The 26,875-nt window shown below is 38.0% G+C and overlaps 2 protein-coding genes across 4 annotated transcripts; one reads left to right on the top strand and one right to left on the bottom strand.

Moving 5' to 3' along the window:
- Positions 1-15,720: 15,720 nt before the first annotated feature.
- styx (serine/threonine/tyrosine interacting protein) lies at positions 15,721-22,555 on the top strand. Of its 2 annotated transcripts, XM_085451725.1 has the most exons (11): positions 15,727-15,960; positions 16,310-16,342; positions 17,874-17,927; positions 18,029-18,126; positions 18,212-18,272; positions 18,365-18,401; positions 18,485-18,524; positions 19,933-19,983; positions 20,626-20,698; positions 21,323-21,413; positions 21,967-22,555. In XM_085451725.1, the coding sequence occupies exons 1-11, from the start codon at positions 15,793-15,795 to the stop codon at positions 22,038-22,040; spliced, it is 780 nt and encodes a 259-aa protein (XP_085307851.1). In that variant the 5' UTR covers positions 15,727-15,792; the 3' UTR covers positions 22,041-22,555. The 2 variants fall into 2 exon arrangements, with proteins under 2 accessions (XP_085307860.1, XP_085307851.1); XM_085451734.1 differs by lacking the exon at positions 16,310-16,342 and having other exon boundaries at positions 15,721-15,960.
- A 584-nt stretch (positions 22,556-23,139) lies between these two features.
- gnpnat1 (glucosamine-phosphate N-acetyltransferase 1) lies at positions 23,140-26,529 on the bottom strand. Of its 2 annotated transcripts, none has more exons than XM_085451743.1 (6): positions 26,330-26,529; positions 25,344-25,507; positions 25,146-25,208; positions 24,773-24,900; positions 24,406-24,467; positions 23,140-24,263 (listed from the first exon to the last, which is right to left on the bottom strand). In XM_085451743.1, the coding sequence occupies exons 2-6, from the start codon at positions 25,495-25,497 to the stop codon at positions 24,116-24,118; spliced, it is 555 nt and encodes a 184-aa protein (XP_085307869.1). In that variant the 5' UTR covers positions 25,498-25,507; positions 26,330-26,529; the 3' UTR covers positions 23,140-24,115. The 2 variants fall into 2 exon arrangements, with proteins under 2 accessions (XP_085307869.1, XP_085307876.1); XM_085451750.1 differs by lacking the exon at positions 26,330-26,529 and adding an exon at positions 25,669-25,934.
- Positions 26,530-26,875: the final 346 nt, after the last annotated feature.

The following is a 26,875-nucleotide window of genomic DNA, read 5'->3' as shown; positions in this document are numbered from 1 at the left end:
TGCAGCGTTTGCTCTACAGGTATGATTTTACCCTCAAAATGTAGCCATGGCTGTCCTCTTTCATCCAATGTGTTTACTATTGTACTAGGTGTTATGGTTCTTTCATAAATGTCACCAATGCACAGCCTCCTCCCTCCAACTCTTCCATAGACTCTAATGTTAAAATGGCTCAGAAGGTTCGTTTGAAAATCAGAAGAGCATGGTGTCTTTCCACTGTCACCACGTCCATATAATAAACTCCACAGGCATGAAAACTGAGAATTCAGTAGACTAGAAGCTGCTGTCGCTCACGGTGAAAGAATTTTGTCAATACGACTTTTACTTTTCATTTGGGAACGATTTGTTTCGGCCTGACTTTTCTGTTCATTTTAAGCAGCAAAAGTGAGGCGCATGTCTGTGTACGTGTGTATGGAGCCATTGGGTGCGGTCACTATAGCAACCAGGCTCACACCTGCCTGCTTAACGAGCTCTGCCTGCCACTGTACCAAGATTCATCTTAAGCACTTCTCTTTCAACTGCTGCTGTGTCCACAGTGTTACAGCCATCATTTTACCCTCAAATTGTCGCCATTATTGTTCTCTTTCCAACACCGTATCTTTCAAAGCTCAGGCATTTAAACTTTTTAAACTGTGTGGATCAAAGTGGAGGGATCACATTTGAGTCATTCAGTGATTCAAAGAATATGACCTTTTAATATTCATTCAGATGTTTTCTGACTCTAAATGTTCTTTTCTCATTTCTTAGGGTTTTCTAATTTACATTTAAAACATTTTCAGTTTTTTTCCAACTCCTTCTTCTGTGTAACCTTCAGCTTTTAGCAGTTCAGCACCTTTGTTTTCAGGTTAAATTCGTTTTTTTTTTTTTGTTTTTTTTAAATCTCATTCAATATTTTTAACTCAAAATTCAGCAATTAATTCATTTCAGTGCATACATTCAGATTCAAGCATTCACACTGCAGTTTCTTCAGAAAATGCACTTTCTAGTTATTATTATATTTTATTTTTCCGTACGTTTTTTGAAAGCCTACTCCTTCAAAACCGTTCAACTTAGAAAAACCATTCAAACACCGTTAGATTCCTATTCTTTTGGACAACATTGCTTCTATTTTTCTCATTTTTAACATTTATATTTTTAATTTTATTCAACTTTATTCAACAAAAATTTCCCATGTATTTCAATGGGGAGACCCTTCAAATTCTCATTCAACTTACTCATTTTTAAACTCTTACTACTTCCACATACATTGACATAGAGTCACCATTCAAACTTTAAAACGAAGACAAGACATTCAACTATTCAACTTGTATTTATCTTTTCAATATCTATTATACTTTTTCTTCAGTTCCAGTTTAAGTTTCATGATGTTTTTTCACCCGTTTCAGAGTTTATAATGGGTGTGTATGGGACGGAATGTTGGGGCTAGAGTGAGGCAGCTCAACTGCTAGAGTGAGAGGAGCAAAAAAATTAATCTTAAAATCTTTTTTAAAACTGCTGCTGTGTCCGCAGCGTTTGCTCTACAGGTATGATTTTACCCTCAAAACGTAGCCATCGCTGTCCTCTTTCATCCAATGTGTTTACTATTGTCCTAGGTGTTATGGTTCTTTCGTAAATGTCACCAATGCACAGCCTCCTCCCTCCAACTCTTCCATAGACTCTAATGTTAAAATGGCTCAGAAGGTTCGTTTGAAAATCAGAAGAGCATGGTGTCTTTACACTGTCACCACGTCCATATAATAAACTCCACAGGCATGAAAACTGAGAATTCAGTAGACTAGAAGCTGCTGTCGCTCACGGTGAAAGAATTTTGTCAATACGACTTTTACTTTTCATTTGGGAACGATTTGTTTCGGCCTGACTTTTTTGTTCATTTTAAGCAGCAAAAGTGAGGCGCATGTCTGTGTACGTGTGTATGGAGCCATTGGGTGCGGTCACTATAGCAACCAGGCTCACACCTGCCTGCTTAACGAGCTCTGCCTGCCACTGTACCAAGATTCATCTTAAGCACTTCTCTTTCAACTGCTGCTGTGTCCACAGTGTTACAGCCATCATTTTACCCTCAAATTGTCGCCATTATTGTTCTCTTTCCAACACCGTATCTTTCAAAGCTCAGGCATTTAAACTTTTTAAACTGTGTGGATCAAAGTGGAGGGATCACATTTGAGTCATTCAGTGATTCAAAGAATATGACCTTTTAATATTCATTCAGATGTTTTCTGACTCTAAATGTTCTTTTCTCATTTCTTAGGGTTTTCTAATTTACATTTAAAACATTTTCAGTTTTTTTCCAACTCCTTCTTCTGTGTAACCTTCAGCTTTTAGCAGTTCAGCACCTTTGTTTTCAGGTTAAATTCCTTTTTTTTTTTTGTTTTTTTTTAATCTCATTCAATATTTTTAACTCAAAATTCAGCAATTAATTCATTTCAGTCCATACATTCAGATTCAAGCATTCACACTGCAGTTTCTTCAGAAAATGCACTTTCTAGTTAGTGTGAATGCTTGAAAAGCATTCACAGTATTGTTATTCTAATCTTTATTATTATTATTATTATATTTTATTTTTCCGTACGTTTTTTGTAAGCCTACTCCTTCAAAACCGTTCAACTTAGAAAAACCATTCAAACACCGTTAGATTCCTATTCTTTTGGACAACACTGCTTCTATTTTTCATATTTTTAACATTTATATTTTTAATTTTATTCAACTTTATTCAACAAAAATTTATAATGTATTTCAATGGGGAGACCCTTCAAATCCTCATTCAACTTACTCATTTTTAAACTCTTACTACTTCCACATACATTGACATAGAGCCACCATTCAAACTTTAAAACGAAGACAAGACATTCAACTATTCAACTTGTATTTATCTTTTCAATATCTTTTATACTTTTTCTTCAGTTCCAGTTTAAGTTTCATGATGTTTTTTCACCCGTTTCAGAGTTTATAATGGGTGTGTATGGGACGGAATGTTGGGGCTAGAGTGAGGCAGCTTAACTGCTAGAGTGAGAGGAGCAAAAAAATTAATCTTAAAATCTTTTTTAAAACTGCTGCTGTGTCCGCAGCGTTTGCTCTACAGGTATGATTTTACCCTCAAAACGTAGCCATGGCTGTCCTCTTTCATCCAATGTGTTTACTATTGTACTAGGTGTTATGGTTCTTTCATAAATGTCACCAATGCACAGCCTCCTCCCTCCAACTCTTCCATAGACTCTAATGTTAAAATGGCTCAGAAGGTTCGTTTGAAAATCAGAAGAGCATGGTGTCTTTCCACTGTCACCACGTCCATATAATAAGCTCCACAGGCATGAAAACTGAGAATTAGGTAGACTAGACATTGCTGTCGCTCACGGTGAAAGAATTTTGTCAATACGACTTTTACTTTTCATTTGGGAGCGATTTGTTTCGGCCTGACTTTTCTGTTCATTTTAAGCAGCAAAAGTGAGGCGCATGTCTGTGTACGTGTGTATGGAGCCATTGGGTGCGGTCACTATAGCAACCAGGCTCACACCTGCCTGCTTAACGAGCTCTGCCTGCCACTGTACCAAGATCCATCTTAAGCACTTCTCTTTCAACTGCTGCTGTGTCCACAGTGTTACAGCCATCATTTTACCCTCAAATTGTCGCCATTATTGTTCTCTTTCCAACACCGTATCTTTCAAAGCTCAGGCATTTAAACTTTTTAAACTGTGTGGATCAAAGTGGAGGGATCACATTTGAGTCATTCAGTGATTCAAAGAATATGACCTTTTAATATTCATTCAGATGTTTTCTGACTCTAAATGTTCTTTTCTCATTTCTTAGGGTTTTCTAATTTACATTTAAAACATTTTCAGTTTTTTTCCAACTCCTTCTTCTGTGTAACCTTCAGCTTTTAGCAGTTCAGCACTTTTGTTTTCAGGTTAAATTCGTTTTTTTTTTTTTGTTTTTTTTTTTTTTTTTATCTCATTCAATATTTTTAACTCAAAATTCAGCAATTAATTCATTTCAGTGCATACATTCAGATTCAAGCATTCACACTGCAGTTTCTTCAGAAAATGCACTTTCTAGTTATATTTTATTTTTCCGTACGTTTTTTGAAAGCCTACTCCTTCAAAACCGTTCAACTTAGAAAAACCATTCAAACATCGTTAGATTCCTATTATTTTGGACAACATTGCTTGTATTTTTCTCATTTTTAACATTTATATTTTTAATTTTATTCAACTTTATTCAACAAAAATTTCCCATGTATTTCAATGGGGAGACCCTTCAAATTCTCATTCAACTTACTCATTTTTAAACTCTTACTACTTCAACATACGTTCACATAGAGCCACCATTCAAACTTTAAAACGAAGACAAGACATTCAACTATTCAACTTGTATTTATCTTTTCAATATCTATTATACTTTTTCTTCAGTTCCAGTTTAAGTTTCATGATGTTTTTTCACCCGTTTCAGAGTTTATAATGGGTGTGTATGGGACGGAATGTTGGGGCTAGAGTGAGGCAGCTCAACTGCTAGAGTGAGAGGAGCAAAAAAATTAATCTTAAAATCTTTTTTAAAACTGCTGCTGTGTCCGCAGCGTTTGCTCTACAGGTATGATTTTACCCTCAAAACGTAGCCATCGCTGTCCTCTTTCATCCAATGTGTTTACTATTGTCCTAGGTGTTATGGTTCTTTCGTAAATGTCACCAATGCACAGCCTCCTCCCTCCAACTCTTCCATAGACTCTAATGTTAAAATGGCTCAGAAGGTTCGTTTGAAAATCAGAAGAGCATGGTGTCTTTCCACTGTCACCACGTCCATATAATAAACTCCACAGGCATGAAAACTGAGAATTCAGTAGACTGGACATTGCTGCCGCTCACGGTGAAAGAATTTCGTCAATACGACCTATACTTTTCACTTGGGAGCGATTTGTTTGGGCCTGACTTTTCTGTTCATTTTAAGCAGCAAAAGTGAGGCGCATGTCTGTGTACGTGTGTATGGAGCCATTGGGTGCAGTCACTATAGCAACCAGGCTCACACCTGCCTGCTTAACGAGCTCTGCCTGCCACTGTGCCAAGATTCATCTTAAACACTTCTCTTTCAACTGCTGCTGTGTCCACAGTGTTAAAGCCATCATTTTACCCTCAAAACGTCGCCATCGTTGTTCTCTTTCAAACACTGTTTTTCAAAGCTCAGACTTTTACATTTTTTAAACTGTGTGGATCCAAGCAGAGGGATCAGATTTTAGTCATTCAGTGATTCAAAGAATATGACCTTTTAATATTCATTCAGATGTTTTCTGACTCTAAATGTTCTTTTCTCATTTCTTAGGGTTTTCTAATTTACATTTAAAACATTTTCAGTTTTTTTCCAACTTCTTCTTCTGTGTAACGTTCAGCTTTTAGCAGTTCAGCACCTTTGTTTTCAGGTTAAATTCGTTTTTTTTTTTTGTTTTTTTTTAATCTCATTCAATATTTTTAACTCAAAATTCAGCAATTAATTCATTTCAGTGCATACATTCAGATTCAAGCATTCACACTGCAGTTTCTTCAGAAAATGCACTTTCTAGTTATTATTAGTGTGAATGCTTGAAAAGCATTCACAGTATTGTTCTTCTAATCTTTATTATTCTATTTTATCTATTCCGTACGTTTTTTGTACTCCTACTCCTTCAAAACCGTTCAACTTAGAAAAACCATTCAAACACCATTAGATTCCTATTCTTTTGGACATGACTGCTTCTATTTTTCTCATTTTTAACATTTATATTTTTAATTTTATTCAACTTTATTCAACAAAAATTTCCCATGTATTTCAATGGGGAGACCCTTCAAATTCTCATTCAATTTACTCATTTTTAAACTCTTACTACTTCCACATACATTGACATAGAGCCACCATTCAAACTTTAAAACGAAGACAAGACATTCAACTATTCAACTTGTATTTATCTTTTCAATATCTATTATACTTTTTCTTCAGTTCCAGTTTAAGTTTCATGATGTTTTTTCACCCGTTTCAGAGTTTATAATGGGTGTGTATGGGACGGAATGTTGGGGCTAGAGTGAGGCAGCTCAACTGCTAGAGTGAGAGGAGCAAAAAAATTAATCTTAAAATCTTTTTTAAAACTGCTGCTGTGTCCGCAGCGTTTGCTCTACAGGTATGATTTTACCCTCAAAACGTAGCCATCGCTGTCCTCTTTCATCCAATGTGTTTACTATTGTCCTAGGTGTTATGGTTCTTTCGTAAATGTCACCAATGCACAGCCTCCTCCCTCCAACTCTTCCATAGACTCTAATGTTAAACTTTCTCAGAAGGTTCGTTTGAAAATCAGAAGAGCATGGTGTCTTTCCACTGTCACCACGTCCATATAATAAACTCCACAGGCATGAAAACTGAGAATTCGGTAGACTGGACATTGCTGCCGCTCACGGTGAAAGAATTTTGTCAATACGACCTATACTTTTCATTTGGGAACGATTTCTTTCGCCCTGAATTTTCTGTTCATTTTAAGGAGCAAAAGTGAGGCGCATGTCTGTGTACGTGTGTATGGAGCCATTGGGTGCAGTCACTATAGCAACCAGGCTCACACCTGCCTGCTTAACGAGCTCTGCCTGCCACTGTACCAAGATTCATCTTTAGCACTTCTCTTTCAACTGCTGCTGTGTCCACAGTGTTACAGCCATCATTTTACCCTCAAAATGTCGCCATTATTGTTCTCTTTCCAAGACAGTGTCTTTCAAAGCTCAGGCATTTAAACTTTTTAAACTGTGTGGATCAAAGTGGAGGGATCACATTTTCTTCATTCAGTAATTCAAAGAATATGACCTTTTAATATTCATTCAGATGTTTTTTGACTCTAAATGTTCTTTTCTCATTTCTTAGGGTTTTCTAATTTACATTTAAAACATTTTCAGCTTTTTTCCAACTTCTTCTTCTGTGTAACCTTCAGCTTTTAGCAGTTCAGCACCTTTGTTTTCAGGTTAAATTTGGTTTTTTTTATTTTTTTTAATTTCATTCAATATTTTTAACTCAAAATTCAGCAATTAATTCATTTCAGCCATACATTCAGATTCAAGCATTCACACTGCAGTTTCTTCAGAAAATGCACTTTCTAGTTCTATTTTATTATTATCTATTCCGTACGTTTTTTGAAAGCCTACTCCTTCAAAACCGTTCAACTTAGAAAAACCATTCAAACAACGTTAGATTCCTATTCTTTTGGACAACATTGCTTCTATTTTTCTCATTTTTAACATTTATATTTTTAATTTTATTCAACTTTTTTCAACAAAAATTTATAATGTATTTCAATGGGGAGACCCTTCAAATTCTCATTCAACTTCCTCCTCTTTAAACTGTATCTACTTCCACATACATTGACATAGAGCCACCATTCAAACTTTAAAACGAAGACAAGACATTCAACTATTCAACTTGTATTTATCTTTTCAATATCTATTATACTTTTTCTTCAGTTCCAGTTTAAGTTTCATGATGTTTTTTCACCCGTTTCAGAGTTTATAATGGGTGTGTATGGGACGGAATGTTGGGGCTAGAGTGAGGCAGCTCAACTGCTAGAGTGAGAGGAGCAACAAAATTAATCTTAAAATCTTTTTTAAAACTGCTGCTGTGTCCGCAGCGTTTGCTCTACAGGTATGATTTTACCCTCAAAACGTAGCCATGGCTGTCCTCTTTCATCCAATGTGTTTACTATTGTACTAGGTGTTATGGTTCTTTCATAAATGTCACCAATGCACAGCCTCCTCCCTCCAACTCTTCCATAGACTCTAATGTTAAAATGGCTCAGAAGGTTCGTTTGAAAATCAGAAGAGCATGGTGTCTTTACACTGTCACCACGTCCATATAATAAGCTCCACAGGCATGAAAACTGAGAATTAGGTAGACTAGACATTGCTGTCGCTCACGGTGAAAGAATTTTGTCAATACGACTTTTACTTTTCATTTGGGAGCGATTTGTTTCGGCCTGACTTTTCTGTTCATTTTAAGCAGCAAAAGTGAGGCGCATGTCTGTGTACGTGTGTATGGAGCCATTGGGTGCGGTCACTATAGCAACCAGGCTCACACCTGCCTGCTTAACGAGCTCTGCCTGCCACTGTACCAAGATTCATCTTAAACACTTCTCTTTCAACTGCTGCTGTGTCCACAGTGTTACAGCCATCATTTTACCCTCAAATTGTCGCCATTATTGTTCTCTTTCCAACACAGTGTCTTTCAAAGCTCAGGCATTTAAATTTTTTAAACTGTGTGGATCAAAGTGGAGGGATCACATTTTAGTCATTCAGTGATTCAAAGAATATGACCTTTTAATATTCATTCAGATGTTTTCTGACTCTAAATGTTCTTTTCTCATTTCTTAGGGTTTTCTAATTTACATTTAAAACATTTTCAGTTTTTTTCCAACTCCTCCTTCTGTGTAACCTTCAGCTTTTAGCAGTTCAGCACCTTTGTTTTCAGGTTAAATTCGTTTTTTTTTTTTTGTTTTTTTTTTTATCTCATTCAATATTTTTAACTCAAAATTCAGCAATTAATTCATTTCAGTGCATACATTCAGATTCAAGCATTCACACTGCAGTTTCTTCAGAAAATGCACTTTCTAGTTCCATTTTATTATTATTATCTATTCCGTACGTTTTTTGAAAGCCTACTCCTTCAAAACCGTTCAACTTAGAAAAACCATTCAAACATCGTTAGATTCCTATTATTTTGGACATGATTGCTTCTATTTTTCTCATTTTTAACATTTATATTTTTAATTTTATTCAACTTTATTCAACAAAAATTTCCCATGTATTTCAATGGGGAGACCCTTCAAATTCTCATTCAACTTACTCATTTTTAAACTCTTACTACTTCCACATACATTGACATAGAGCCACCATTCAAACTTTAAAACGAAGACAAGACATTCAACTATTCAACTTGTATTTATCTTTTCAATATCTATTATACTTTTTCTTCAGTTCCAGTTTAAGTTTCATGATGTTTTTTCACCCGTTTCAGAGTTTATAATGGGTGTGTATGGGACGGAATGTTGGGGCTAGAGTGAGGCAGCTCAACTGCTAGAGTGAGAGGAGCAAAAAAATTAATCTTAAAATCTTTTTTAAAACTGCTGCTGTGTCCGCAGCGTTTGCTCTACAGGTATGATTTTACCCTCAAAACGTAGCCATCGCTGTCCTCTTTCATCCAATGTGTTTACTATTGTCCTAGGTGTTATGGTTCTTTCGTAAATGTCACCAATGCACAGCCTCCTCCCTCCAACTCTTCCATAGACTCTAATGTTAAAATGGCTCAGAAGGTTCTTTTGAAAATCAGAAGAGCATGGTGTCTTTCCACTGTCACCACGTCCATATAATAAACTCCACAGGCATGAAAACTGAGAATTCAGTAGACTAGACATTGCTGTCGCTCACGGTGAAAGAATTTCGTCAATACGACTTGTACTTTTCATATGGGAACGATTTGTTTCGGCCTGACTTTTCTGTTCATTTTAAGCAGCAAAAGTGAGGTGCATGTCTGTGTCCGTGTGTATGGAGCCATTGGGTGCGGTCACTATAGCAACCAGGCTCACACCTGCCTGCTTAACGAGCTCTCTCTCTCACTCTGCCAAAATTCATCTGAAACACTTCTCTTTCAACTGCTGCTGTCTCCACAGTGTTACAGCCATCATTTTACCCTCAAAACGTCGCCATCGTTGTTCTCTTTCCAACATCTTGTCTTTCAAAGCTCAGAGATGTAAACTTTTTAAACTGTGTGGATCCAAGTGGAGGGATCACATTTTAGTCATTCAGTGATTCAAAGAATATGACCTTTTAATATTCTTTCAGATGTTTTCTGACTCTAAATGTTCTTTTCTCATTTCTTAGGTTTTTCTAATTTACAATTAAAACATTTTCAGCTTTTTTCCAACTTCTTCTTCTGTGTAACCTTCAGCTTTTAGCAGTTCAGCACTTTTGTTTTCAGGTTAAATTCAGGTTGTTGTTTTTTTTTTTATCTCATTCAAAATTTTTAACTCAAAATTCAGCAATTAATTCATTTCAGTCCATACATTCAGATTCAAGCATTCACACTGCAGTTTCTTCAGAAAATGCACTTTCTAGTTGGTAGTAGGCTTTCGAGCCTATACAGCTTGGAGTAAGACAACATGCATGAAGAGGATGATGTGGACAAAATACAAAATACTCATTTGCCTAATAATTCTGCACTCCCTGTATAGCAGAGGGGATGGAGTATACTTTCCATAGGTGATATAAGTTAAAGAACCACCTTTCAGTGCAATGTTTGCATTATTACTGACAACGTTTTGGGGGTTTTAAGTTATAAAACACAGTTTGAGTGGATAACTTTTTCATCATCCATCCATTCTGTAGCTGATAATGCTCATGGGAATACAAACAAACAGCAGCTGTCATCGGGTTCATGGCTGAATGATCTGACAAGAATGAAACCTCTGCACATCAGTAAAGTGGCAGAATGACAGCTCCGGTTAACAATTAACTGTGCAAATGTAGACCTCAGAGTAATAGAGGAAGATACATCCATGAATAATCTAACAGAGTCATCTGCCCTTAATAACATTTTTTAAATCACAAGTAGTTTAAACAGGTGATGGCGTCAGCGATAATTGGATTAATGGATGGATGGTGTCTGATATTTTAGATAATTGAAAAACCTTGCCCACAGATTAAAAGATACATACATAAATACTGTATTTCAGGCTCTCTTTTCATTTCATTTTTAATTTAGCCACAAATGTCACAACAAAATACTCTTGCTCCATCTAAAGCCCAGCCCAGAGGAGGGATAGAAAACCATTAGAGCAGCCTTGTGGTAGCAGTGACCCTTCAGATGTGCACGAGTGGTTTTTAGATACACAGCATTACTAATGGACATAATTTTTAAAATAATTCTCTTCTTATCTAGTTGCCCCTTTAACATCCATCATTGCAGTAAAAAAAGATGTATATCTCTAAAGAGCAGGTGCCTGTCAAAAGTGGGATGTGCTGTCATGAATGCCAATCTCTTTGGGGCAATGGCACCGGGTGATGTCTGTGTTAAAGGCTGTATTTATGCATACTTGTGAATGTGAGTAACAAACTGTAATGAAGGAGAATTTCAACTTAATTTGTGTTACATTTATTACTTGTTATATGTTGCTTTTGAAATAAGCATACACCAAACATCAGGTTGATGTTGTAGCAGTGCTTAATGTTACTAGATGCCCTTCTAACCTCTGAGGATGTTCTTCAGGATAAATAGTTTTTCAGACAAATTTATTTCATAATTTCCTATTTTTAGCTCCAGGGCATGGATGATAGAGAGAGGAGGAAATCTACATTGAAGATTGAATGTAGATTTGAGGAAGGGAACTGTAACCAGAGATTGATAAAAAGAAAGAAAACACTAAGAGAAATTGCGGGTTGATGGAATCAGATTTGTGGTAATATTGTACCATTTAATAGGATTCCAGGCTGATTTGAAGTTACACCATTGTCTTAAAATGTTTTTAAAAAATATTAAATAACATTAAATTTAAAATGCATGATAGCTGAGATAGGTTCAGGCAGCCATCGGGACACTTTGGGTTATTTTGGGGCAGCTCCACACTTTCCAATGGACTGGCAGATCCCATACCCTAACTCTGAACATACACTTTTCCTTAATCCTCTCTTTCTTCAGAGTCAAACTTTTGAATGACATACGAGTACATATAATGTCTAAGGTCAAACTTTTATCTTTGTATATATTTTATAGTATATATTTTAAAATATATATACTGTCAGATCAGTGTGCTCTCCTGCAGTGATCACTTTATTCCCTTTGCCGGGGTGAACTACGAGCTGCTTTTGGTGCAAACCCTACGAGAAAAGGGTTTTGTTTATATTATTAAAAATAATCAGTTCCGAAATTTGTGTGATCTTTTGAAGTTTCTCGCATCCTCTCACCTCTTTACTTTGGAGTCATACTTTAAATGACTCACCAGCGCATTCGCTGGTGAGTCCACCCACAGTCCTTGAGTTTTCTTATATTCACTCATCCAATAAATGTTCTGATGATGAAAAGAAAGCGCTATCCAGCTTTTTAACCATTAATGAGTTTACTTCAGCATGGAATCATTTCTGACAAATAAAAGCACATTATATTCTGTTTTGTATGCAAAGGTAGAGCTCCTCGGCTGACAGAGATTTAAATACAAGTTTTAATCTAAGACAGCTGAGTGACACTGGAATCTCAAAGCGTTTGCAGTGTCACTCTGCAAAAAACAAGGTATAATTATTTTTTAATATATTTGTTGTTTGTTTAATTCTGTCTTATTGGCTTGCAACTTGTGCTATCATCATTAGGCTCTGCAACGACATAGACAGATGGCTGATAATGGTCTCCACTGAAATGACAGTGGCTCACATTCAATTAGACAGTGATGAATTATGTGATGACTATGACCTGAAAAGGAGTTTTAAAGGTCACAAGAGAGCTTATGCTGTGGTCTTACTATTGGCCCATAACCTGTAACTGGAAGTTGAGTGAATAGACTAATATTGAAAATGTATGTTTCACAGTCCTTTGCTAACTTTTACAGTTAATAAAGTTAAAGGGAGGTAAAGTCCTCCCACTGATTTTGTATCCATCCCAGTGGGTGAGACATACAGCAAGTATTGTGTTTGCACAATTCCAGTAATGTCTTTATACACTTTTCACACGACGGCCGTAAATCAAAGCTTTTAGTTCATGACTAATGCGACCTGCTGAATTTCATTCTGAGCACGAAAATGAAGAGGAGAGGTGATTTAGGTAAAACTGGTTCCAGACGGGTTGGCCTTGATGATGACAGGGGTCAGATAGGAGGGCAACTAACTCATATAACTATTCTTATACCCAAGGTGTGCAGAAGAAGATCTTTGAACACACATGCTGAAGCTTGAAGTAGATAAGCTACAGGAACAGAAGGACCACATCAGTCGCCCCTCCCCTCCTGTCAGCTAAGAACAGGAAACTAAGGCTACAGTTCACACAGGCTCATCAAAACCTGAACAACATGAAAGCATCGGATCCATCCTGCTTTGTCTTGGTAGTTCTGGTGGTATGTCTGCTGGTGGTGACATAATAGTGTGGGCATCATTTAAACATCACAGCCTAAATCAGTTTTGTTGCTGACCATGTCCATCCTATTATTAGAAGTTCAAATCATCTCAAACGAATTTCTTGAAAATGAGAGTGAGTTCCCTGTACTCACATCTTTTGGGATGTGGTGGAATAAGAGATTTCCAGTACCTTGTTGAATCTGTGCAATGAAGAATTAAGTCAGTTCTGAAGGCTAAAGCGGGCACAACTCGCTGCTACCTGGGTGTGCTTAATGAACTGGCCGGTGAGTGTATATGTGACTCAAAGAGATCAATCAGCTAAATCAGTTTTACATATCTTAAAATAATTAAGGATTAGAATCATAAGTCTTTAAGTTTATAATTATGAATTGATTCACTGTGGCTCAAAAAGTTATTTTATTACTTTGCACATGGTTTATGATGTTATTAATGAATTATTAATACAAAAAGGACCCATTAGATTTATTAAGTCAACTGACTTCTGATTGATTACCTTAAACTACTAAGAACACACAAGTTTCACATGTATATTAAATTTAATTCAATTCAAGTTAAAGTTATCAAAGCATAACATATCAAAGACCACCAGGAATCAAGATCAGGAGTAAGTCTATATTTTTAAAAACCTCAACCAAAGAAACATACTTTTATTTTTTTCATACTGTGTGACACGTTTCTTTGGTATGTTGAAACGCATGGCAGTGTAGTTTATATGGAAGAACTGAGTACATCAGAGGGACGGCTCAGGCTGAGCAGTTTGGAGACAAAGTCAGAGAGACGAGGCTGACATGGTTTGGACGTGCAGAGGAAGGATAGTGGACATATATGTAGCAGTGAGGAGGGAAAGAGAATGACCACAGAGAAGATTCATGGATCATGAAGGAGGACACGCAGATGGTTGGTGTGACAGAGGAGGATATGCAGTTTCCATTACATGCACAACTATAATCATTAACATATCCAAAAACAAAAATTTTCGGACTTTTCCAGTATAAAAATACTGACCAAAACGTTATCCTTATTATGTAAGTTTCATACTAAAATAAAGTGTTCGTTTCTTTCTTACTCCTGCTCTGCCGCCCCCCTAGCCACCGCTACGTATTGCCAGAGGAATCTGGCATGGCTGCTGATTTGGCCTGAAGCAGCCAAATATCAAAGAACCCCTGTCACCAGGATGCCTGCACCACAGGGAAATCATCACACAGGGAGACACTGGCACTAGCTGTTTATTTTCATTAAATGCGGATAAAGATTTTTTAAGTGGAAGCTGAGAGAAGATGATGCATGCGCATGGAAAATGTTTTAACTGGAAGTGCATGTAAGGGACGTTCTTCAAAGATTCTTCTTCAAGGTGTATCTGTGACTGTGGAGGAGCAGCAGTGGGGGGCACATCTGTCCTTGCACCTGATAAGAAATAACTTTTGGTTACACCACCCATGCTGACCAGCGGTGCTGCAAAGCTAGGATACATTATTCAGACACACAAACATATGCACTTATAGAAAACCCACACACGCACACGCATACAAGCCTTTGTTGACTGGTGAGATCTCATCTCCCTCTGATCTGTGAAGAAAGTGTTGTCCCCACCCACGGACCAGACAGTAAACAAAAAAATCACAAAATGCTGCAATGTCTGACAACAACAAACAGATGCCAGATCTGAGACGCCAAACAAACATCTACAGATTATCCACGCGCTCTGTTCTTTATCAGATCTCATTATCAGTCACTGCTGATGTCACTATTAACAAGGCATGCATGGTGGAGGGGGAAGAGGTTGAAAATAATAAAAGACTGAAGGACCTGCTTAGTTTTTAACAAATTTTTAGACTGACCATTTTCAGATACACTTTTTTCAACTATTAACATTGACCGTAAGAATAGCACCTAACTCAAGGGATGAACCAGTGCTGTGTATATGCATAACAGACAGCTCAGCAAAAAATCGAATTTAAACTGTATCTTTGGGCACTTTCTTACCAGCAAAAATCATTTCTTCCCATTTCTTCAGTGGATGAAGAATGACAACAATAACACAGTTTGTAAGAAAAGGTCTCATGGAGGGATTAATCTAAATGTTAAAATTTTGGTTCAAATTATCATCAGTATGTACAGAGCAGGTCAGGAGAGCGGTACAACAGTGAGTGTCTACAGCCACCTGTGAAACACAGTGAAGGCTCCGTCTTGGTTTGGAGATGGATTTCAGCCAGTGCTGTTGGGAATGTTCTCAAAATTAATGGAATTAGAAACTCAGCAAAATACTCTCAGATACTGATCCACAATGAAAATATCATCTGGAGTTCATCAACAAGTTCATCAACAAGAAATTCATTTTTTGTCGTGACATGATCCCAAACTCACTGACATCACAGTAAAATCATACCTAGATTATTAGTTATGGACTGGCCTAGCCAGTTCGGACACATTCAAAGAATAGCTTTAAAGGCCCTTCGATAAGCAGTGAGCAGAAGCTCGTAGACTACATCTCGGACTACGTCTTCATCTTAACTCCTTAATTTCACAAATCTAAATATTCCCTTTACAGTGGCACTGGGGGTGCTCCTCTGTGACCTCTGCGCTTCGCAAAACGACCGCTAAGCGACGCTGTTTCCTCTTTTCCGTTTCTCCACGCGTCTGTCGGCCAGCTCCTTCGGGATCACGTGACGCATGTGACCGAGCAGTATGGCGGACATGCATGTGGAGTCTCAAAACAAATTGTACCGTTTGTTCAGCTAACCCCGCCGCGAGGAAACATCGATACCGCGCGCGAAGTCGGGCCGGCGGTGGCCGAATGGTCAGCAGGATGGACGAGGACAACAAACTTCAGTTTCCGTCTCTGCCCGATACCAAGGAGGACCTTCTGGTGAGATCCTGTATTAGCCAACATGTCCACTGTGTCTGTCTGACCAGCTAATTTGAGCTAGCCTCCACGCTAGTTTTACTTTCTGGCAGGGAACAATGTAGAGAGGGCGATATATGTGTGTGTGTGTAGTAGTTTTTGGGAGGGTGACGTGTTAATGTAATGTGTGATAATGTGAGAGCCATTCTCAAAATTGTCTTTTAATTAGTCTTTTGCGGCGTTTCGGCACTGAGTAGCCTACTAGCATTAGCAATCAGCGTGCATAAAGTAAACTAGCATTCAGCTGTCGTTTAATGGTAGGAACACTTGCCACATCTTTTAACATTGGTTTCAAATTCCCATTTTTTTCCAGGATTGGGCGTATCCGATGAGACGAGATATGCAGGTGTGTAAGGAGGAGTCTGTTGTTTATAGTGGCAAGTTTAATCTTGACAGTTGAACGTCTTTAGTCTATTCCTATGGTAAATGCGGCTTTAAAGTTCTTAAAACATTAATCTGGAGACAGAACAATGCAGCAAATTGTATTTTTAATCATTATAGTTACTGTTTAAACTTTAATACAACTTTGTTTGGCTGTCGTGGTACTACTTTGATGATGTGTGTACATTTTATGACCAGATGTTTACATACATGCCTTATGGGTGCATACATCTGTAATGACTTGGGTGAACAGGTTCCTTCATCGAGTTCACTTCTTATTTAGATTCCTTAACGATTCTCATTTGGTGCTCATCAGCACTAATGTCAGAGTCAATACCATCACTAAGCAGCATATCAAAAACATTATATTTGTGCAAATCAATTGTATGCTCTGGGTCAAATGTTTGTGCATTTTGGAGGTATTTCCCCTCATCGTTGTGATCAGTGCTGGGGTCGTTTACCAGCGCAAAGAGACTTTAAAGCGATCGCCCAAGTGATTCTCCTGTATGACCTGAGGCTCCAGTCTGACTGCTCATCACTGCTTTTGCCCGAACTGTCACCCTAAAATGAGAGATAATTGGTTAGGATGTTCAGGATTAACCCAGGAACCATCAAGGCTCAAGCCTGCCATGAACTTGACTGAACAATTTGTCGCTGCCAACATGGACAAGCCAAATGCCCCCTGGAGAAAGGTTTTATTGACAGACAACAAAGATTTAGCTATCTGGCCACAATAGCAGGAGGTGTGTTTGCAGAAGTAAAGCAGAGGCTTTCAAACCTAAGAAAACTGCACCAGCTGTCAAACACGGTTGTTGTAGCATCATGCTTTGAGGCTGTTTTGCTACCAGTAGTACTGTTAGTGGATGGAGTAATCGAGGAGGAGGAGTACCCTCAGAATCATCAACAGCTAGCTGGTTAAAACTTCAACGCCATTGGGTTTTCCGGCAGGACAGTGATCTCAAACACACATCAGGGCTGTTAAATGTATAAAGCAAGCTAACTTTAAGCTTCTCGAATTGCGTTCCCAAAGCCTCAAATTCAACCTAATGTAAAATTAAGTGCTTAAAAGCAGAGTTCGTGCCAGGAAATTTAAATGAACTCTATGCATTCTGCCAAGAAGAGCAGCCAAATATCCAGGAAAAAATTTACCAGAAGCTTGATGATGGCTACCAAAAGCATCCAGTCAAGGTATACTTTGATAAGGGACATTTAACCAAAGATTAGTTGGGTGTATGTATATTTTTGACTTTGTGTGGAACTGTGGAAAATCCAAAATTATAATTAATTCTTGTTCACTCAATTCTTTTTGTTTGTTTTTTTAACCATCCCAAGAACTCATTAAAAGCTCATAATTACCATGATTCATGCCCTTGATGAGTGTGTGTAAACTTCTAGTGATCACAGTAAAATGTCAGTGTCCAGATATAAAATCCTTTGTTAAAGATGAAGAAATGTTGGTGCCTGTGTTGTGTTAATGTTTGCTGTATTCTATTCAGGAGATTTTACCAGGACTGTTTTTAGGTCCCTACTCTTCTGCGATGAAAAGCAAGGTAGTTGCTGGAGGACTGATTTCATTGATTTCTCTTGGATATGGAGACACAAATAAAATGAATGCATTCAACCCTCATTTTACTTATTCCTCTATGTCTAGCTGCCAATTCTCGAAAGACACGGCATAACGCACATTGTGTGCGTCCGCCAAGACATTGAAGCCAATTTTATCAAACCTAATTTCCCTCACATGTTTAGGTAAGTAAGGGCTTCTGTGATCTTTGCGCAACATTGGTACGTTTCTGAAACAGGGAGTTTTATTTCATCATGCGTTTTCTTGCAGATACCTTGTGTTAGATATTGCTGACAATCCAGTGGAAAATATAATCCGCTTTTTTCCTATGGTGAGTAAAGAGGTGGGGCGTGTTGTCTGGGAAAGCGCTCTTTCGCTGAAAGGTGTGGCGTTTACAATAAAATTACATTTTCCTTTTTACAGACTAAAGAATTCATTGATGGCTGCTTAGCAACAGAAGGTAAAGATGCATGCCTTTCCCGATTCTATTGCCTACAGTGTAAGGCATTTTATTAACAATCTTCTGTTTCCTTGCTCTTTCAGGAAAAGTACTGGTTCATGGTAATGCAGGGATATCAAGAAGGTGAGCCTACATTTGTTCTGTATGCTGTAATTTCACCTCGTGCATTAAAGGGCATCATGTACTGTACTGCCAAAGCTGTGAAATTCTAAAATATGATTGGCTCATGCACTGTTTTTGTTTAGGCGAGTGTTATATGTGATATTTTTTCAGTTTACAGAGCAAATTGCATGTAGGATAAAGTTTTGCGAAAGTCTTGAGCAACCCTTCATTTTCTTATATTTTGCTTCCACTGATCTTGACTTCTTTTTTTGTTTGATTTGAGAAATAGTTCTCATGGTTTCTCAAACTTCCTCTTTGGCAACTGGCTGCTTTTCTTTACTCCTTTTTAGTCCAGCCCATCAACCTCATCAATTTCAGAAGAATTTTTTTTTTGTTTAAGGTAATTTTTAAGAGAGAAAAATTACACAAGAACTGGACTGAAAATCAGTGTCAGCAGGTCCAATTTTGATATTTTTGGTTCAAATTCTGGAGGTGGTCAGATGAGCAATGCAAAAGCGAGTGTCTACAGCCATTTCTGAAACACAGTGAAGGCTCTGTAATGGTTTGGGGTTGTATTTCAGCCAGTGGTCTTGAGGACCTTGGTGGGATTATGAACACAGAAAAATACTGTCAGATTTTCATCTGTCATGCAGTACCATCTAGCAGTGTTTGTATAGTGTAGTGGGTTACACAAAAGGTCAGCAGTTCAATTCCAGCCAGAGACACAAATTCCCTTTCGTATTGTGACAGGAAGGAAGGAATATTGTGTAAAACTGTCAAATCTAGTATGTGGTGTTACCACAGCTGATATTTGCTGTCATGCAATACCATCTGGAAAGTGTCTGATTTGTAGCATCTTCATTTTTTTAGTACGTCAATGATTCCAAACACATTGTCAGTGCAGTAAAAATATATACCTGGACAGAAAAAAAAATCGCACAGTGGAAAAATATCAGTCATGGATCGGCCTTCTCCAAAGCCCGGAGCTCAGTTTTATTGAGACAGTGTAAGATCATCTTGATGGAACCCAACAAAAGGCAGTTAACATCCAACAAAGAGCTTTGGCGCGTCCTTCAAGAAGCCCAAAGATTTTTCCATTATTCTGTCAAAATATAAAGAAGGGTGACTCAAGATATTTCACTGTACTATACACCTATGTTGCCTTGACATCATGACACGCCTTTAAAAGTTAAATAATGCTCTTCCTGAGTGTCCATGCAAGTTCTATTATTAATGGACAACCTTAGCATGACTTACCCTGGATCTTGCCCAAAGTTAACTTATGTGGGCTCCAGCTCTGCCACAATTTAATTAGTCCATTATTTCTTTGTCTAACTCTCTAACGTGGCTTGAGGGAAATATATTACATGAACTGATGCACCTTTTGTACCACTTAAGTAACCAAGTTTACTTTTATTTGTTCTTTCAGTGCTGCCTTAGTGATTGCATATCTTATGGAAACATTCGGTATGAAATACAGGTGAGTGTTTTTTCCTCACAACAATGTATTGCTTACAATTTCTGCACATTGTAAAACTAAGCTGACTTTATTAATTGGATGTAAGTGGACTGCAGCATAATTGTTATAATATATAAATATACTGGATAGAAGCACAGGAAGCAGTTGCTGGTAGACACACTGGCTGTATCCCAATTCAGGGTCTGCAGCCTTAAAGTACGCATTTCAAGGCCGATTACGTCACAGCGGCGCGCCGAAGGCTGTCCCAATTCAAAGGCTGCTCGAAATGCGGCCCTGAAATGCGTCCTTCATTTCCCTGAATTTTAAGGCTGTGGCAGTGTAGACTTCGTGGCCCAACATATCCCAGAATGCATAGCGCGGCAGTGGGTGTGGATAATTTTGCCGAAAAAAAACGGCAGATGGGGGGGGCGCCCGAAGAGTAAACTTTAAGTACTGAATATTATGTCACTTATTTATGTGCAAATGTTTAATAAGGGTAGACCGTCCCATTTCACAAGCCTCGCACTTCCAGCCTTAGCGGTCTTTGAGTACGTGGCCCTTGAGGATCATTGAGGCTGCGTACTTTAAGGCTGCAGACCCTGAATTGGGATACAGCCAGTGTTGCTTGCAGAGGTTTCATGTTTTTCCTATTTCACTCTGTAGGGAAGCATTCAGCCATGTTCAGGAGAGGAGGTTTTGCATTAATCCCAATGTGGGCTTTGTGCATCAGCTACAGGTAAGCTCATATTTTAACCTTTTAGAATATCCTAATACCCTAATAATCATACTGTCTGCACATGACTGTAATTGGTCTGTATTAATAATATTGCTACTACAGCAGATTCACTGTGCCCCCTTCATTTTCCTTTGAAAGAAAGGCAACATTTATATGATGGCATTGGATAAAAAGTTGCATACACAGAAGAAATACAGAATCACTACAGCCTGTGTTGTTATACTGGTTCATTTTGCTGTTTTTGCTTTCTTGTGTTTTCTTATTCGAGGCTGCAGAAATGATTTTCCCATGTTTCCTACCATATATCATCTCTCTTTAGTCTGTCTTGGCTGGCCACACAAGTGGCTTGCTAATTTAGTTGGCACGTGTACTTGTTGTGTTTTCAAATTAAAGTAAATGTGTTATCACACAGTTATTTTTTTTACTCCATTAACTCAAAACAGAAATTGTGGCATGGGCTCACGAATACTGCCACTGTAAAGTTTTTGAGCTTCATTAAGTAATTAACTGAGCGTGTAAGAAGTCAGCCAAGAGACAAGCAGTCGGAGCTTCAGGCACGACTGTGTAGCTGTTGTCATTCCTGTGATTTTTACAGCTGTATTTAAATTTGATTTTCTTTTAAAGGAATATGAAGCAATCTACCTAGCCAAACTGACCATTAAAAGGATGTCGGTGCAGTTGGACAGGCCGTTCTCACTACAAGCTGGGATGCCAGGTTTGTATTTAACGTACCCAGTTTTGGAAAGAGACACACGTCCCATTATTTCTTGTTATTACTAAACCAATGCAGGTAAAGCATTTGGTTACAGCTTTAGCACAGCGGAAATAATAAAAAAATATTTCATGTTAAAGAGAATTCAAAGCAGTGTCGATGGGTCCATTGTGCCATTTTGGCATCCATTATCAGACTTTCTCAGGATCATTAACTGGTGATGTGGTAATGGTGGGTTACTCATTTGTAAAACGCTGCTTGATATGATGTTTGACTTTAAAGAAGGCTTTCATTAGAAAAAAAAAAGCTAGCTCCATTGTGACTCATTCTCAACTGATAGCATTCATATTTTCTTTGGGACTTTATTACTATTAAACACATAACATTCAGACATGTGTAGGTCTAGGACTGACTCATAATTTCCCTCAGTTATAATTTATTGGTCTGAATCCCAGCGATTTCACTTTCCACAGGCGACAGTGTTCACGTTTGGAGATTATAGGCGACGGACTTTGTGTTGCCGTTTTGTGATTGTTCATTTTCTTTTCTATAATAGGAAGCCGCAAACGCAGCCTGGAGGAAGATGAAGATTTTGGAGGGATGCAGGTCACAGCTGCACAGAACGGATGAGCTTTGCTGATAATGTTTGCTGTGTGGCAGAGTGCACTCGATTCTTTTCTTTCTTTCTTTTTCATTTTTAATGGGATTAAAAATGTAAATATTTGAACTTTTTCTAAGGGGAAGGGATCGGGCCAGGACAGGAACTACTCATGTCTGAGACATGGAGTACTAAAGGGGACTGGGAACAATTTGATAACTCCTTTCTTTCTTTTTTTTCTTGAGCTGTATGCACTGATGGGGGACTTTTTCTTTTTTGCAGTTTTATAGTATTTAAAGCATTTTGCATTTGCAGCGGGACAGTATTGCAATAATGCACTTTCGATACTTGAATTTGTGTAGACGAACAGGTGGGGAAAGTTGGCAAAAGGGAAAGTAGCCAAGATATTTCCCAGTTAAGGACATGTGAAGAGGAATAGCTACGCCTTTATTTCGGGAGTAATAGGGTTATGGACTAATATCAGACTTAATATGGGATAGTAAGGAATAGAAAACTCACTGCTTAATAAAGTCCTGAGTCCTGTTCAGCTGCGTCCTCATTTCTGCTCTTCACTGCTTTTATTAGATTGCCAATAATAAGTCACATTTAAGATTCCGCAACAATAGTTACTGTAGGTCACTCTATAGTGATGCTCGATAATTAAACATCAGCAATGTTGAAACAATATTGCATTAAGAGCATGATGGAAGCTAAATCCCCATTTTAGTATCATTTCCTCTGATTGACTAGACCTGATACATTAATCTCAAGTGAGAAGAATATGGGCTGTTTCTTCATGATACAAAATCAGTTTTAACTGAGGATAAACTGATTTCATTTATCCCAGCTGACTGGGTGAGAAATGCACCTTTGAACAGGTTGCCACTCCAACACTCGACTAACAGTGGGACAGTGCCACACCTACAACCAATTTCAGCATCTTGCCCAAAGACTTCACTTCAAGACACTGGAGAATCGGACACCACCTCAACCACAGCATACCAACGTTTTTGAATTCCACCACCATCCTGACCTCCAAAAACAACACTCCAAATATCTCAAATCAAGTCTTTAGTTAAAACATGGAGCTGCCTTTTTTGTAGAAATAAAAAAGCAAAAAAAACAAACGACCTTAGGCCAAAGATGATTTTATTTGACTACACGTTTTGAAATAAATTACATTAAATATGTGCCCCCTCTCTCCAGGATAAAAGAATAATTATAAAACTTAACTAGAAAAGCTTAAATAAGAGTTAATTTAGAAAAATCATTTTTACCCACTTCCCATTACAAAAACCGTTAAATGCTAATCCCATTTGGCAACTTAAGTCAAAACTTAACAGCATGTTAACAACTTACCAGTACCTCAAAATATTTTTCCTCACTTAATGTGAAACTTTATAACAGTCTTCATTGTAGTTCTTGTAATTTAAATTTGATTAGTTACCCAGCTACACATAATCTATATGACACTGCATCTTGTACCAAGTAGGATTAAACAAAACAAAAAAAGTAAAACAAATCTTTTGTTCTAAACAAGTTTAGTTTTCTGGCAGCCGTCTGTCAGTTCAATCACAATCTACAATTAATTCTTAAAGCATATTTGGTTTTGAAGTTGCTTTGTAGAGTTGTCTGTTACCTGTAGATTGTTTTACTTACATAATAAGTAATATAACTTCATTTGGTATCATCCTGATCTCCCACATAGCTGTCATTACTTACAGTTGCATGGAAGTCACATATATAAACTGTTCTTTCACTGGTACATGGAAAAGAAAAACTTTAAGCAATTTAAAGAAAGAAAATAGTATTTTTCTTTTCTAGATGATGAGATGTCAGGTCCACCCTGGTGAGGTAGCCACGGTTACCAAAGGGACAAGGGATTGTGTTGCACTGAGCTTGAACATTTGTAAATGTTTACTCAAGTGTGCTGAAATCATGATAAGTGTTCATGGATGACTCAGCTGTGACACAACAGCAACCTCATCCACGGGAAGCTCCAGTTCTTAAGACATTCTGCAAGTTCTGATTATCACCGGGCGTGCAAAGGTACAGTCCGTTTTTCCCAAAACAGATTTTTGTTGTTCTTTTTTTTAAACTTCCGTTCTCAGTCAAAAAATCGACACTGCATGTAGGTCTCGTCTGACGCAGAGTAGCCAAACTTCTGGTAAAAAGCCACGTTTTTGGGTGCACATTCAAGAGTGATTTTATAGCAATTCAGTTTTTTGCTGAGAAGAGTAAGAACCGAGACTAATCTGTTGGGATAAAGAAGAGAAGTGAAAAGTTTTAAAAGCAGAAATCACAAGATATAAACTATTCAAAATATAGAACTGTCTTTTGATATGTTGGGCAATATGTGAAATATTAAAGACAAGCCAAAGCCGTGTCTTGACTCACAGTTTGCCCAGCTGCTTCCCTCGGCACACATCGCTGACGACGACCTCCTCCACCCGGCCTCTCTACAAATAAATATGATTTTAATTTTCTAATTGTCAAGATTAATAAACATATATGTATCTCTACAATGTAAGCTGAGCTTTCCTAGTAAAGGAAATAAGAGCGCATTTTGATTTGATAAATTAAATAATTATTAACCAGTTTAATGACCATATACTGGGTTAATAATTAAATATTAGTGTTGTAATTACCACTACATTAATCAGTAACTTTTTTTACGTAACTGGTGATAAGGAAAACACAGGGAGAAAAAAAACAAACAGTTGTGTACTTGAATATACACAAATTTGTGTAGGGTATACTGTACTTTGGCACAGGAGTGGATGAATTTGTGTTCAGTGATCAGTGTTGCCGTGGCCACGATCTGACTCAGATTTGTATCCTCCACCACGATGACATAGTAATCTCCAGTCTTCTTCATGTGCTCAAAATTCTCTGTCAAAAAATAAACAAAATGTGTGTTTATGAATCATCACTCATACTTTAATTAGTTTGTTTTCTAGGATATTTCTTTAAATATATATGATCTGCTGTCTAAGACACAACAATAGTTGTGTTAAATTGAAAATTAGTCATTCACTGTTAACTGAGTGTCATTCAAAATGACACTCAGTTAACAGTTTATGTTCCAAACTTAATTATCTCACTTTTAGAATATTTATAAGACAAGTATGACTTACTAGTGAACTGCTCGGGTGTGACATCGCCTGTCTTGGTGAGCTGAGATAAAACCTTGAAAAATCCTGGAACGAAAAAGAATAAAGAGTTAGTGAAAATTTCTGAATTTTAACCCATCTCCTGGGAATTTCTGAGATGTTTCATATTATACCCCAAGAAAAAAAAAGCATACTGGTGTGGTTTATGCTGTACAGACTCACCTCTGTTGAAATCTGCCATACAGAGTGGCCTCAGCACCAGGCCTTCCCCTGGATTGCATGGTGAGATTGGGGGAGAGAATGAGGCAGTGTTGCTGCTCCAGTCTAGCTCCCGAAGCAGAGAGGGCTCAAAAAGTGGAGTCTCGTCCAGCAGCATACCAAAATCTCTGAATGGAAAACATGCACAGAGAGATGAGTTCAGGGACACACACCCAAAGAAGTATGTGGGCAAGGCAGTACCCAACTTATTTGGCTAATGAATTGATACAAGTCATAAAAATCAGCCTGGACTGAAAGAGCGTGTGCTCTGGTCATACAGAACTTTGACCTGACAGTTTCACTTGTTAAAACGTTTCCTCAGGGTTCACGGGTATGCTTCGGAGGTTGACAAACCAGCTGACACACCCGCGTACAGATAATGATACGTTTCCTGATGATTCATGATCTGTTCTCCAGGACAGGACCCGGGGCCTGACCAGGATATGTAATATGAGAGGGCTTTACAGAGCAAGGGAAGAAGGTAACACTGTCGCTGTTGCTGATGGGAGTCACTCTGAGACTTTCTGCGACAGAGTTTCCTACTTCTACCACAGGCGTCCTAAATCTTGTTTCCATGGCAGCACCATAAAACATTACACTTTTACAAGCGTAATCGTTTCCCGGTTGAGCACGGCAAAGAAATGAGGGCAAACTGCCCATGTTCACTAAAACAAATTACAGTACAGCGACCACAATGCTTTAGCTAACTAATGTGACGTTAGCTAGCCAAACGAAACTTGGGTTATTGAAACATACTTTGCCAACTAACCCGGCAAAATACAGGCGTATGTAAACAGTGTTTCTCCTATACTGTTAAACGTCTACACGAGGCTACCTTCATGTAAGAAAACTTATACAGCCGAGTTAGTGTCGGAGCTGTATCCTCACATTTCATACCAAATGATAAATTTAGCGTTAGCTAAGCAGTTAGCCACCTGGCAGCTACTTACCAAGTAAAAGCCAACACAGCTAGAGATGGTCCCTCGGAATCCCCACAGTGAAATAACCTGCAATGGTCTTCTCTACTATAGTTTTGAATGAGGCTGCGCTACATCATTGAGCTGAACACTGTGGCTGCCTTCAGCATTCATTTCCGCTTGGCACTAGCCCTTGTGTATGACGTGGCAAAGATGCAGAGGCGCAACCAACTGACGTCAATTGATTAAAAGAAATCCAGATGCCAATAGTTTTCCACAATACATCATGCATCCATGCTTTGTGATGGGCTTGTATACTCTCATGAGAGTTTTGTACAGAAATACAGTTGTTTTCTGTCAAAAGGAGCACAAAAAAACATACTGATGTGGTTTATGCTGTACATGTACTGCCCACTGGCAATACGTTTACCAGCTGTAGTTCAGATCCATGTGACTGCATCGCCGCACTCTAAGAACAATAATGAGCTAAATTAAAATGGATGAAACAAGCTCTTGATGGCAGAAGTATTTTTAACTCTTCCCTATACTGCCGGTATGTGTTGTTTAATACAACTGAAG

This window comes from Copadichromis virginalis, linkage group LG1, assembly GCF_057382275.1.
Source record: "Copadichromis virginalis isolate Kocher_CV1m ecotype Utaka linkage group LG1, C_Virginalis_male_GT1.1, whole genome shotgun sequence".
Classification (NCBI taxonomy): Eukaryota; Metazoa; Chordata; class Actinopteri; order Cichliformes; family Cichlidae; genus Copadichromis; species Copadichromis virginalis.
Note: the sequence above shows the minus strand (reverse complement) of the source record. Positions and strands in the feature narration are given on the sequence as shown.

What these genes read in the sequence shown, in the direction of transcription:
- styx (XM_085451725.1), top strand. Translation starts at nt 15,793, where the DNA reads ATGTGGAGTCTCAAAACAAATTGTACCGTTTGTTCAGCTAACCCCGCC. An exon ending in AATTTCCCTCACATGTTTAG is followed by an intron (nt 18,127 to 18,211) that starts GTAAGTAAGGGC and finishes GTTTTCTTGCAG; the next exon opens with ATACCTTGTGTTAGATATTG. An exon ending in TGGCTGCTTAGCAACAGAAG is followed by an intron (nt 18,402 to 18,484) that starts GTAAAGATGCAT and finishes TTGCTCTTTCAG; the next exon opens with GAAAAGTACTGGTTCATGGT.
- gnpnat1 (XM_085451743.1), bottom strand. Translation starts at nt 25,497, where the DNA reads ATGCTGCTGGACGAGACTCCACTTTTTGAGCCCTCTCTGCTTCGGGAG. An exon ending in TATGGCAGATTTCAACAGAG is followed by an intron (nt 25,209 to 25,343) that starts GTGAGTCTGTAC and finishes TTTTCGTTCCAG; the next exon opens with GATTTTTCAAGGTTTTATCT. An exon ending in TCATCCACTCCTGTGCCAAA is followed by an intron (nt 24,468 to 24,772) that starts GTACAGTATACC and finishes ATTTATTTGTAG; the next exon opens with AGAGGCCGGGTGGAGGAGGT.